The 14,287-nt window shown below is 27.0% G+C and overlaps 1 protein-coding gene across 1 annotated transcript; it reads right to left on the reverse strand.

Annotated features, from left to right (window-relative positions):
* Positions 1 to 253: 253 nt before the first annotated feature.
* On the reverse strand, positions 254 to 13,853 carry LOC107439851 (heparan-sulfate 6-O-sulfotransferase 2). Its single transcript, XM_016052584.5, has 2 exons — positions 13,073 to 13,853; positions 254 to 10,497 (listed from the first exon to the last, which is right to left on the reverse strand). Exons 1-2 carry the CDS (start codon positions 13,657 to 13,659, stop codon positions 9,843 to 9,845), a joined length of 1,242 nt encoding a protein of 413 aa, XP_015908070.3. The 5' UTR covers positions 13,660 to 13,853; the 3' UTR covers positions 254 to 9,842.
* Between the last annotated feature and the right edge of the window lie 434 nt (positions 13,854 to 14,287).

Here is a 14,287-nt window from a genome sequence, read left to right on the forward strand (position 1 = left end):
TAGAAAAAATTTCCAAAAGACTGATATATACATATTTTTTAAAAAAGGCTCATTTTTCCCAGTCTACTATATACACCAGCGTCAACCCATTCATCCATTTATTTATTTTAGATTTATACAGTCTAAAAAATAACCAAAAGTTAAAAAAAAGTTTATTAGAATAAAATAATGTAAACTAGTTATTCATAATGTTAATTTGCATTACGTAGTACTGTTAATGAGTTTTGTTACTATAAATAAAAATAAAAACACGGAATAATGCAATATTTTATTAGGAGCAACATGTTGTAAAAGAGCTATGTTAATACATCACAGATTTAATGTAAAAACTTGTCTTGACTTGTAATTACACTATCAGAAAATTAAAAACTATTTTCTAATAATTACATTATCAAATAATATTCATGCAAGCCCTGATTAAGTATCTCTGAGTAAATTATTTAGCAATAAGAGTTAATATACTTAACTCGTATCAAGAGTTAGTGACAATAATATACTAATGGAATTTTTATTAAACTGTACTCAGTAAATAAGTTAAACCCTTTTTTTTTCCAGTTTAAAATGAAACATTGTTTAAAACACCAAAATAGATTGAGATGCAGTTTTGTTGATAAGCATATTATTAAATCTAAAAAATAAGTGCTTAATAAATGCAAGTAAGGAAGAATGAAGAATTTTTTTTCCCGAACAAAGTATTACTAAATCTTGGGAATAATTTAGAAAATCTAAATATGCAAGAAAAATCTAAAGACAAAAGATAAAAAATTAAATAACTGTAGAATAAAAAACATGCAATGAATTAAAATTACACACATGTAATAACCTGCAACCACAAAACTAAACAGTTTTGGTATAGAAATATTGCCTTATTTTGTTATTGAAATTTTTTCTCTATATTTAGCACTGGTGCTACATTTTTGTGTCTTTTTTGAATTAAAAGCTTGCAACCTGAAAAGATAAAACAATAAGCAATGATAAGAATTGTTTAGAAAGCATTTGCTTATTAAGTTTTGGGTTCAGATATTTAAAAATTACATAGTTCAAGGAGATGATGTTAAAATTCATAACTTTGAAGAAATAGAAATAGCTACTAATATTTTGGAAATTTAACTGTCAAGATCATTTACTTTTAAAATTATACACTACATAAAAAGGCACTGGATATTGCCCAAATAATGAATTAAATAATTCATATAAAAAATTTACATAAATAAATAATTGTTGAAAATAGCAAAAAATTTCAATTATTTTTTTTAATAAAAGTAATTTTCATATAGAAAAGTATTATCAGACTACAATCAAAAGAGACTATATTTTTTTTTTTTATTTCTCCTTGAATATTTGTGACTGAAAAATGGTTGCACATAATGTTTTCCAAAATCAAGTAAGAAAATATGAAGAATAAATAATAAATTTTTAAATTTACATCGATCTTTTATTAGTTAAAATTGGAGGGAGGTTAAAAAAGTAACAGAAACCTATAGCTTCCCTTGCTGAAAGACTTAATTCATAGATGTTGAGATTGAATTTAAACATACAGTTTAAAAGGACAAAAAACAAATGCAATCATGTAGTCCCAAATTGAAGATAAAAAAAAAAACTTGTGACACTACATATTCAAGGTAATGGAAACAAATAGTGCTATAAACTATTTTTGCTACGTAAAAAGAAAGAAATTAAAAACGAAAGAAGTTTTCAAAGGCAATTCGAGACCATGAAACCTGTTTAATACATTCAAACAAATATGGAATTCAAAAGGAATACTGGATTAACACTATATAAGGATATCCTTCAAGTATTTAACAGTCAGAATTAAGAATAAAACTTCAATATTTTACTATAAAAATTTTCTTTTTCTGACAAGCTTTTACAGCTCAAATATTCAAAATAAAATGTTTCGTTGAATACATTCAAATAAATATGGAATTCACAAGGAATACTGGATGAACACTATATAAGGATATCCCTCAAGTATTTAACAGTCACAATCTGAATAAAAATTGAATATTTTACTATAAAAAATTTCTTTTCTAAAAAGCTTTTACAGCTCAAGTATTCAAAATAAAATGGATCACATAATCATATGTATAAGAAAAAAGGAAATATGGTTCACAAACTGCATATCAATCCAGCATTACTGACACAACTTTTTACCTTCTAATTTTTAGAATTTTTATGGAAAAAAAATATATTGTATGGATAATTTCTTTCAGATGCAGTTTAATTTGAATACACTGCCCAGCAGTGTATTCAAATTATGAAAACAAATGATTTCCTTGATCAGGATATTTTAAAATATTGAGTAAAAGTAAAAGAATGCTGGTAATATGATAATATTGCCCATAATGTGTCGCATTGAGATAGCCTAAATGTACAGAGCATTTACAACATCTTAATTTAAATGACATAAGTTTTTTTTTTTTTGAAGTTTTTTTTATTATTTACAAAATGTTTTCATTTACAGTGTTAAGATTAAAAATTAACTGAATCAAAATAGATAATTATTCATCAGAGATACAAATAAATAGTTCACAAGTGATTCATATATCAAGAGTGACTCCTGGAAACAACTTTTAAAAACTAACAAATGTCTATAACTTTTATTTTAAAAAAGCTTTATATGAAATCTTCATCTCAAAAGTTCAAGTGGCAAAAATTTCTTAGAACTAATGCTGAACATTTTTCGTGCTTTAATATTTATAAAAATATCTATTGGATGCTGAGTGGTTAGAGTCGCACATGAAAATTCATCTTGAGCTACACATTTTATCAGGCAAGTAACCAATACAATGAGTAACACTATTTGCAATTTTGAAAAAAAATGTGAGAAAAGTTTTTTTTTTTCGTTCATGTGTTTGTCCGTAAGAGGTAAAACATTTTGCTCCTTTTATTTAAATTGCGTTTGCAGTTAAAATTTTAAGAAAATAATTGTAATTCCATTAAATGAAATACATTACTTCTACAAAGAAATATGCATTTCTTTAACCTTCCGTTAGTCGCGCGCACCTCACAGGTGCATCCCTACTGCACTTCCACCTCCTTTGCCGTCAATAGATTTTTCAGGGGGTCGAGCCTAATATTATGTTCCTAACTTTGGATTACTCAAATGTCCGTGTAAAACCGACCTTAGAACATGTCGATGGAGAGTTGGAACCGCTCAAATCACCCCTCTGGTGCAGCGCGACCATTGACGCAAGTATTATGGATATAATATTTTTATGAATTAAATATATATATTTTATCTCATTTTCTGTCCTACTCAACGTAGCAGGTATAAATGGTCTAGTTATATACACAGAAAATGGTTACGGAGTAAAAAACCGCAGAACCTTCTTGTGTCAATTGGTTGAACATCTTGTGATGGAGGAAGAGATTCGACGCGGGAGCAAGAAAAATTTATCTTCCGTACTTCGCTAAATAAGTTTTTTGATATTTATCTCTCTAATGAGTCTTAAATTAGTAACAATTAACTATTTAAACTAGACTAAATTTCATTTGGCTTTCAAAAAATCAGAAACACCTCATAGGTGCAACGCGATTAACCATGTCGGAAACAAGTGCGCGACTAACGGAAGGTTAAGAAGTAATAGGCTTAAATACAAATATATATGAAAAAACAAGATAATTACTGCTTGTCCACTACAACAAAATATTTTACCATTCATATTTGAAAAAATATTTTATTTAAGTATAAATACACATGTGGTTTCCTAAGCCACACATACTAAATGTAGCCATGCTTATATTAATTTATATTATTATTAATAATATTTATATATATTTCTAGAAGAGTACTGTGATTTTTCTTCTTCTAAATCTATAACAGTAAGTCTGTTACAATGGAATTACAATTAAAAAGTATGGTATCTGACATTATAGACAGCCGATTCATTAGTTTTAACAATCTTACTATACATAAAAACTAATATTAAAGGTATATATACCCATTTGCTTGAAATACAAATTCAAACAAAAAAAAATTACCAAAGAAATATTTACCACTTTGTTAAAAATTACTTGTCTATAATAATGAGATTCCTCATACTAACATTAGTAACCTTTCTTTTTCCCTTTCGATCAATAACAAATTCTAAATTAAATTGAGTAGTGCGAATTTGGTGTAACCAAGAGTCACTAATATTTTCATACATCAATGGATAATAAGTATATACTAATTATAATCATATTTAGAACCATTAATTGGTTTAGGTTTCATCACAGTATGGAAGACAGAGATAGCCAGATGTGTTAAAAAAATGTAACTTGAAATTAATTCAAATACATGAAATAATTAATTCAATACATGAAAATCTATCAAAAAAAAATTTATTACAAGACCAAGTGTTACAGAATTATAGTGATATGATTTAATATATAAAAAATACACATTTACTCAAAAACAAATCTACTAGTAAAAGATGTATACATTAATTGAAGGCAAATTTATTTGATAAACAGAGAAGTAACTACCTGGCTCTCTCTGCACTGTTAGAACAGTGTTGAATGATATGTTTAATTCTAGTACAGTAACAGTAATCCATAGACAATAAAATTATTGACATGGTTATGGCACAAAGAGGCATATATCTGGTACAAAACATCTGCACATGTAATAAAGCTATTTGTTTTTCATTAAATAGCTGTATAAATCTAAAACTATGATTTGTGACATAGATTCAAATAATACACACAAAACAAATTGGTAACGTTCACAGTAATAGAAATGACTCATATAAAATTGTGGTTATGCAAATAACAGTTATACATATTATGAGTACTAAATGCAATGGCTAACATTTTCTTAATATCTTGCACTTAAAAATATATTGTATGCTAGAGAGTTTGAAAAATGCAGTGAAATGTATCAACATAAACTTCCAAGAGAGCAAATTTTTTTAAGAACGACAGATTTTGCAAATATTAAGGCCTTTTGTTTTTCAAAACAGGAGGCATAAGTAATAAGATTTAGTACTAATGATTTTTCATCAAAATATTTTTAAAGAACTTAGCAAAAAAAAAAAAAAAATATGAAGAATATTTATTTTATATGGCCTTTTTTATTATAAAGCAACCAAAATGCTTAATATATAATTATATATATACAATTAAGTCTGACAATTATTTTGATAATAATAAAAAAAAAGAATATTAACTTGCTTAATAATTATTAAAAAATAATTCACATATTTCTCAATCATCAACACAATTCCTGAAATTAGTGCTTTAAATTATTAATTTTAAAAAATTAATTCCATACACAATCTTTCCAACATACAAGTGTTAAATGCAAGATAATGACTAGTTGAACTATGCGATTATTAAGCAAAAATTACAAATATTTTATCAAGAAACATTTCAGACATACTTATGTGAAATGTTTTTGTATGAGATGCAGTATGTTGCTGACACTAAACTTGCTCAAGAAAATTAAGAAAAACACATAACTCGTGAAGTAAATAAAGAAAATACACACTGTTGGCAAAAGAATAAGAAAATAAAGTTACATATTATAAAAAGAATGAATATTCTATATGAAATTTTTAGCAATAATAATATAAAAATAGCAATCTATTAAATTTATTGTAAATAATAGTTCATGTAAGAATTGCAATAAAATCAATATATATGTTGATTTAAACTATTAAACTACTTACATATGCCTAATAAGTCATGCGATATATTGCTGACGATAATTAGTGCTTTATAGAATTAAGAAAAACTAATTTACCTTTTTCCCAATTTTTGTCTATTTATTGACAACTACTAAATTTTTCCAAAAATGCATTTATTTTGTACAAAATCTGATAGCACGGCATTTCTGGAAATGTACAGGCAGAAAATCATGATAACGAGAAAGATACAACACACTTTGAATTGACTCACACGTGGTGAGAATGAGCTTTCACAAACTTTAAAGTTGTCCTTTTTAAAGCATTTATCATAGATGAGAACTCAATAACGCCTCACATTTTTATTCGATTTGAAAATTCAACAGTGTACACAATACTTTTGTTACTTACTTCACTAAAACTGTTTAAAAAAAATACATGCAATAAAAAAAACATTAAAATATATGCGTATAAACCTTTTTTTTAAATAAATAGGATAATATTTGAAAAAGTTACTCTGTTAGGTAAAATGTTTTCAGATAAGAGTTTTGTGACTGTACAAAAGTTAAGTTATTTATTTTATTTAAATTGAGATATTTATTTTTCAGAGTATAACTAAAAATAAATTAAATGTTTTTATGAAGATTTAAGAAACTAAATCTTTTTCAAACAATTGCTACTCTAAGTCATACAGCTTAAACACATAATTAAAATATTGAATTACATTTCAAGCAAGTTAATAATCACATTGTATTCAGTAAAATTAACACAAACTGAAAGTTGTTCCCTTCGACAGAAAGTTTTGATTTGCAGAAGAAATTCTACTAGAAATTTGTAAATAAATAATAACAATAAAAAAAAAAAAACACCAGAAAAAAAAATTAATTGTCTGGTGTGCCAAATATATTAGATCTTTTTCAAACAAAAAATACTAAGATTGTCAGTTAAATTTGTTATTATATTAAAAAAATATTCACTATGTACAAAGAGAACATATACTCAATTCATCAGTATTGTTAGTACCACTGAATTCAACATTATATCAGTATAACTAATATATAATAGTAAAGATTCATAAGATATTAAGTCAAAAAATATGGCTCCTCTAATTTTACATATAAGTAATGAAATAAGAAGCATAATTTTACACAACCATCTTTTCTTTCAGTAAATAGTTATTAAGTGAAAAATGAAATTTAGATTGAGACTTTAATAATAAGTATCAAAAACACTTTTTATAATAATTTTAAATAGTAAACAAAGTCCAAAAAATTAAAAAAAAAAAAAATTTTACTCTTCAAATGATTTTTTAAAAAAAATTAACGAGGACGAAAAGTTGCTCTGCCAAAGAAAGAAGGTTGAAGAAATAAAACTTTTCTTAGCTAAAATTTGTGACAGTACAAATGATCAACATAATTGAGTATATTGTATTGAGTAATTGAGTTATTATGATATAATAAATCAACATAAAATTGAGAATTTGTTTTCTATCTCTAACAAAAGATATCAATTTAATAATTTAAAATAAATATCAATAAAAAAAAATAACTAAAATATGCCACTAGCTTCAAAGTATTACTTTTAAATACTGATGGAAAAATAATTCATATTTGATTTATAATATTCACAAAGATATAATTAAGAAACTACTTTCTAATTATTAATTTTTTACAAAACATGGAGTTGTGTTTAAAATAATAAATATGGGTCTTTTATTTATAGAATATAACTTTGCTCTGCCAAAGAAAGAAGGTTGAAGAAATAAAACTTTTCTTAGCTAAAATTTGTGACAGTGACAAATCAACATAAAATTGAGAATTTTTTTTCTATATCTCACAAAAGATATCAATTTAATAATTTAAAATAAATATCAATAAAAAAAATAACTAAAATATGCCACTAGCTTCAAAATATTACTTTTCTAATGGAAAAATAATTCATATTTGATTTATAATATTCACAAAGATATAATTAAGAAACTACTTTCTAATTATTAATTTTTTACAAAACATGGAGTTGTGTTTAAAATAATAAATATGGGTCTTTTATTTATAGAATATAACTTTTAGTGTACTCTTCAGTTACACAATATTTTGCTTTACGCTCAAAAACTAAAAGAATGTTTCCTGAAATAATTTTACAGTTAAGTGATAACTAGTTAGTTATAAGGTTTGGCAACGCTGGATTTATAACACTGGGAATTAAACTAAAATTCCAACATAAGATAAACAGCAAAAAATCATACCATCAAAGTTCTAAACTAATAAATAAACATAACTACAATCATACATTACACTGCTGGTAGAAAAAAGTAACTGCATAAATAGCAGATAAGTCGAATACTTAATTTATTTATCATACACTTGTGGGGTAAAATATAATGTAAGAACAAAGCAGATGATAAAAAAGGATTTGACATAATTGTGTAGGCATTCTTTTAAGAATTATATCAGAAGAAATAACTCTTAATTTAAACTAATTGATAAATCTAAAAAAATAAGACTGAATGAGATTCAAATAATTGTAATAGATTCCAGAGAGGTATAAAATTATCAAGAATAACTGATAATCCATAAAAAATAAATATTTTTTCTTTTTTTTAAAGAGATTTGAAATTCAAGTGGTTAAAATAAAAGAACAAGTTTTTGATGATGCTAAGTCAAATAGCCATTATTAATTATAAAATAACTAAATAAGTTTGACCTTATTACATTATTCAATCTACTTATACAAAATATGGAAATTACAAAAATACTGGATAGATCAGTTATAAGTAGAACTTAGTATAAATAATAGCTAGAAAAATCTTCACAAAATTAAAAACACAAAATATTTTAAATAATCACACAAACATTCATAATTGCAAAACAACATTCATTTAAAAAAAAATTAAATTCTTATACTTTGAAATAACAGTTTTAAGTAAATAAAATTACCAAAAGAGAATGAGAATATTCTTAAAGTCAATCAATACTAATTCACAAAAACACAAAATTTCATAGACATAAAGTTTTACTGAAAAAAGATAAAATAAAGAAAGGGTCTTGAAAAATTAATTTAAGTAATTACGAAAGTTGAAGTAATTTATTTGGGAAATTGTTGAACGCATAGATACAATTAATTTACTTACTAAGTATTTAAATTTATTCATTTAGAAATTTTTTTTAATATAAACAATACTCTAGAAATTTATTCATTACTATACAGTTAATTCAAAAAATTAACTTAAAAAAAATATGCATGTAACAAAATAATTAGCACTATAAATTTTTTTAAATAAATAGACCTTGGAACTTATAGTTTAAACTGTTGTAAATGTATAACTGAGAAATAAAATTTTAATAATGAGCTATGAAAATAAACTTATAATTATCTGAGTGCTTAAATGAGCTATTATTATGAGTAAGTAATTAAAATATAATTAAAAGTGATAAGTATTCTAATAAAATTAAAATTATTAATTTCAAAAGAATTATAAAAATTATTTAAAACAAAGGTTGAATATACAGGAAGCACATATAATGATTATATATGAAGGCTAAAAACAAAAAGAGAAATTTTTTTCAAAAAACACAATAAGTCATAAGTAGTCAACTAAAAAGCGTGATTAATAAGACAAATTACAAGCACCTCAATAAGAATTGCACATAAACGGGATGTAAATATATAAAATCTAAACAAAAAATATTTGGTGTTAAAATTACAGAAAAAAAGTTAAAAATAAAAATCCTAATATATTGAATACTTAGGGTGTTTAAAAACAAAAAGGTTTTAGTATATATGGTAACATGCATGTTTAACCCCTAAATAATAAGTAATCAAATGAGACAGATTACTTAATGACATTATCAACACAGAAACCAGAAGTAATAAAAAGGTTTTGTAGAGTAAATTATTATGTATATTACCCACAACGGGAGTAAAAATGTTTGATCAATAATTTTTGTTGAAAAACAAATTAGCACAAATAAAATATATAGATTTCAAACAATGCTTTAAATTAATGAGTTCAAAGAAAATTAAAAACAGATAATCCATCTAATTTTTAAAATTTTTTTCTAAAAGTAAATTTTTGCTTGTTAATGACTAGCACAATTTTCAATAAACAAATCCCATTAAGGATGAAAGATGTTTTTTATCTCCCTTCAAATAATAATGCTAAATGTAAAAATACACTAAAACCATTTGTGAGATCATATATGCTAAAACCTCATACAGGGTCAAAAAAAATTATCAAGACTCTTTTAAGCCTGATCCAAAACCAGTATCACTTTTCTTTTTGCCTAAATTTTTAAAATTTTGTTCAAATTTAGGGTCTGTATTTTTCATAACTTGAAATCTCTGGTGCAACAGATCAGTAGCATATTCGTAGAGCTGAACATCCAAATAATTCAATTTGCGAATCAAACGAATGGCATCTTCAGTAACAGCTATACGAGCTTGACTCCCGTGAGTTTCATTAAGCTGATGAAAAGATTGAAGAAAATGCAAGTGAAAAGTACTTTCAAATAAATATTGTGAAATTTTTTGATACTCACAAAGACCAAAGAAAGCCATTTTCCTCAAATTTTCTTTGGCACTAGCAAGCATAAGGATATCCCTGTCCTGTTTAGGCATTGCAGACATATTATAGCAACCAACTAATGTTAAATCCGCTAACATCCGGGTTTGTCTGTTGATAGCCAAATTAGAAGAGCAGTCCATAAACTCTTTCAGTGATACATCCCTCCAATCTTCTCCGGAAAAACAAAGAGGAAGTTCTTTTAAGGTAGGAGGTCGTCCTTGGCATAAATGGCGAGATGTTTTCCAGGTAGCCCCTCGCTGTACGTGTCTGAATTCACTTAGAAATCTAGCAACTGGTTCCCGTAGTAATGTTATATAAAAATACCTGGTAAAATATAAGTTTTGTTAATAAAGGAAATATAGGTTAATATAAATCATTCCAAATTTATCATAAATTGATATGTATCATATATGAGTCGCTCAGAAGCCAATGCGGTTAAGTCCAAAACAAAAAAATTGAGAAAATTAATATTTTTTGATACATTAGTTTTTAAAATTCTTGGTTTATTAATTTAATTAGAAAAGTGTATAAAGTCTTTTTCCGAGGTGTAAACTCTGCAAAAAAACAAGATATGTACAGGATGTGTAAATAAAAACGTAAGTATTTATTGAAATAATGACAGCATCTTAAAAATTTTAGGACTTATACCTTTTGGCAGCTGAAAAAAATAAGAAATTTATTTCAAAGTTTATGTAAAAAAATATTGATAAAAGGTGGACTTATTCACAATGGCTTCTGAAATTATTATACAATATATTCAGAAGCTATTAAAAAAAGGGCTGTCTAACCTAGAAAAAAGTAACCAACGAGTAAATCCTTTAATAACTAAGAAGATTATTATTTATTTCATCAAAATTTCCAAAAATCAGAAAATATCAAAAAATGGACTTAACCGCATTGGCTTCTGAGCGGCTCATATGTGTCATAAATTGATGCATATTGGATATTGATATGTAATAAATATATATAACTCTACAGCAAACTGGATGGCTTTGCTTCAGATTACATGATTTTTTTCCTTAATTTTTTTAATATGATGATGAATTACAAAATGTGGAAAAGGAAATAATTAGAGTGTTATCTAAAAAGGAAATAATTAGTCTGTTATCTTTCTACAAAATGCAAGAATGACGCCCATAATATTGGAATAAAAATATATCACATATTCAATTTAAAAAATTATTTTATTTGATCCAATTTTTTTATTTATTTAATTTAAATTTTTTTGAAGTTAACACTTCTATTACTTTAAATTACTGACACACATATTTGTTATTTTTAAATATCTTGCAGAAAGATATTAGTAGTAGAGAGGTATATCGCAGAAAGCCCAATAAAATTCTGCCACAGGGCCCAGCATAACATAAAACTAGACTACAAATACTAACTGGTAAATCACAAATTATACTTTAGTTTTATGGATATTATATTTTATCCAGTAAACCTATTTGCCAGCCAAAAAATTCATGCTGCTGAGGAAAAGATATGGTTCAGTAAAAAGCAGAAAACTTTCAGTATAAATTTCAATAAAATCATCTTGCTGACTATCAGCATTTTGCTGCATTACCAATTATACGATTTTTTTTTCTCCATAATAAAGGGAGAAAAAAATTTAACACATTAAATAACTTGCCTGATAAAATATTTAGAACTTATTGCCCCTAATTGATAATAAATTTCCATATTGGGGATATTTTTGTATCTTGATCTGTCGTCAGTGGCATAGGGAGTTATCGATTATCTCCTTATGATATATACATATATATATTATGATATATACATATATATATTATACATATACATATATATAGATTAATTCGAAATGTTTAGATTACAAAAAATTAATAATGAAAACTTTTTTATCACAACATCCTAATTATCATACAATAGTACATTAATCAAGTAATGCTTCATTTCGGAGGGGGTTTTGTCCCCCAAACCCTCCCCAAAATTACGCCACTGTCTGTTGTGACATCTACAATCCCAAAGGTGCCAAATAGATCTTAAATTTGTAAATTAAAAAAAAAAACAAAAAACATGTAGATATTTGCCCAAGTTTGTAGATGTTGCTACAAGTTTTACCTCTCGAGTTGGTCCCCTTCTACAATGTCTTTTTCTTCCTTTTTTTTTTTAGCTTCAGGCGGGCCGCTGCCCAGAAGTTGGCAAGACTTGGAAATTATTCTGCCACAGATCATGTTATGGAAATATCCCCTCCATATTAGTATCCGCACCCAAAAAAGATCCACCCAGTTTTGGTGACAATTGGGTATTTTCCTCATCAGAAGAGAAACAAAGAAAAATATCATAGGCAGGGCCGGATTAACCTATAGGCACGTGCCTAGGGCCTACGAAAAACTTGGGAGAAAAAAATTTGTTGACAAAAATAATTTAGCTTTAAAAACAACAACTGCAATATCGGCAGTATGTCGGTATTGCAGATAAAGTTCGATAAACAAATTTGTAAATTAAAATTCATATTAATAAAAATGTAAAAAAAAATATGCAAGAAAATTTTAGCATATATTTTGAAAAGAGGGGAGGAGTGGGGGAAGGAGCGGAGGGCCCAAAAACGGCTATGCCTAGGGCCTATGAAAGGTATAATCCGGCTCTGATCATAGGTGAATAATTACTGGAAGAGTATAACTCGAAACCCCATCCAAGCAAACTTCTGCACATTTCTTAAAAAAAACTTTTAGCAAGTAAAGAACTTTGGAATTGGAGTGATGCAAAAGAATTGGAGTGATGCAAAAATATTATCTTCTAATTGTTTTAAAAATGGTTTATAAAATAAAAAATTATTTTAGACACCAATCTTGGCGAAAAATAACGCCAAAATTACGAGGGGCACACAATATTTGAACAATTAAAGATTAAAATAGCAGAAAAAGTTTTACAAAACCTCCTCTTAGCTGATCCTTTATCACTTTTGTCCATAGCACTTTCCACACAATTTGTAAGTTCAGTCCAATCAGCATGTAGACCACATTTCCAGCCCGTTGAATATCTACTAAAAAGCCAGTTGTCATCAGAATCAGGTCTGTAACAGCGGCACTTTTTACGCCCTTTCCGGCACTGGCATGGTTGCTCAAGGTCCAGATCTCGTACTAAATGCCGACCAAACGATGTCCCACCGGTCTTCTGAATATGTAAAAATACTATGACATCAGAGCCTTTTATGTTAAAATGAAAATCTGATTTTACTAATTCGTCAAATGATAGTTTGTCGTGTTTTTCAGGAATTTTAATCCGTTCCCTGATCAAGGGATGAGACAAAAAAGTCAAGGGCCTGCCGAGATTATCAGCTACAACATGCTTCAAACTAAGTTGAGTCCAGCTAGGATATTTAAATTGTGAATAATTCCAGCCGGAAAAATCACAGGCTTTATCGGGACACAACCAACTTATTAAAATAAAACATAGAACAGTTACAAGAACACAAAACCCTAAGAAGAAACGATATTTCACACTTTTCTTCATTAAAATCATTACATTTATAAATGCATAAAAATATTGAGTTCATGAAAAAGGCATTGGTTAGCAATGATGGTCAATGTTACGCCTGGATACAGCATGATAACAGGAATGAATGATTGTATTGTTTTCATAATTGTTTTTAACAGCGTTATTTTTGTTCTCGATTCCTTCCTTTCTGTCACGTTCTTAGTTGCCACCGACATTTTTATAAAATATTGATTTGCTAGTAGTCTGAGAAGCCTCTGTAGCCGAGAGGATTGATCTGTTCGCGCTGAGTCTTTGAGAGTTTTGCTGGATCATTCTCACTTTATTCTGGTTGGTCGATATGAATTTCGCAAAAGCCTGCATTTCAGAGCTACTTCTTCGCATCGATCGATGCAGTAAAAAAATGCAGAATTGTAAAACAGTTGGATATTCTGCACCAGAGTTCTGCTCGTTTTGGCGGACCTCCTTCATAGCGATACTTTCACGACACAACGACTGATATATAACTTCGTCTTCTTATTTTAATTTATTGTTAACGTTGAGCAAGAGCTATAGCAATTGCCAATTATTGACGATCCGGAAATAAATGTCCCGCAGTGGACTGATTGTAAAGTTTTGTCCTTGTCTTCTGGATTGGGCTCAAAATTGCAAGGCT

This window comes from Parasteatoda tepidariorum, chromosome 2 (assembly GCF_982258835.1).
Source record: "Parasteatoda tepidariorum strain Cologne lab strain chromosome 2, Ptep-v5.0, whole genome shotgun sequence".
NCBI lineage: Eukaryota > Metazoa > Arthropoda > Arachnida > Araneae > Theridiidae > Parasteatoda > Parasteatoda tepidariorum.

Bases quoted from the DNA above. Each gene is read 5' to 3' on its own strand.
- LOC107439851 (XM_016052584.5), bottom strand. From the start codon at position 13,659: ATGATTTTAATGAAGAAAAGTGTGAAATATCGTTTCTTCTTAGGGTTT. The intron at 10,498-13,072 runs GTTTTGTAAAAC...ATATTTTACCAG, and splicing joins AAAGGATCAGCTAAGAGGAG to GTATTTTTATATAACATTAC.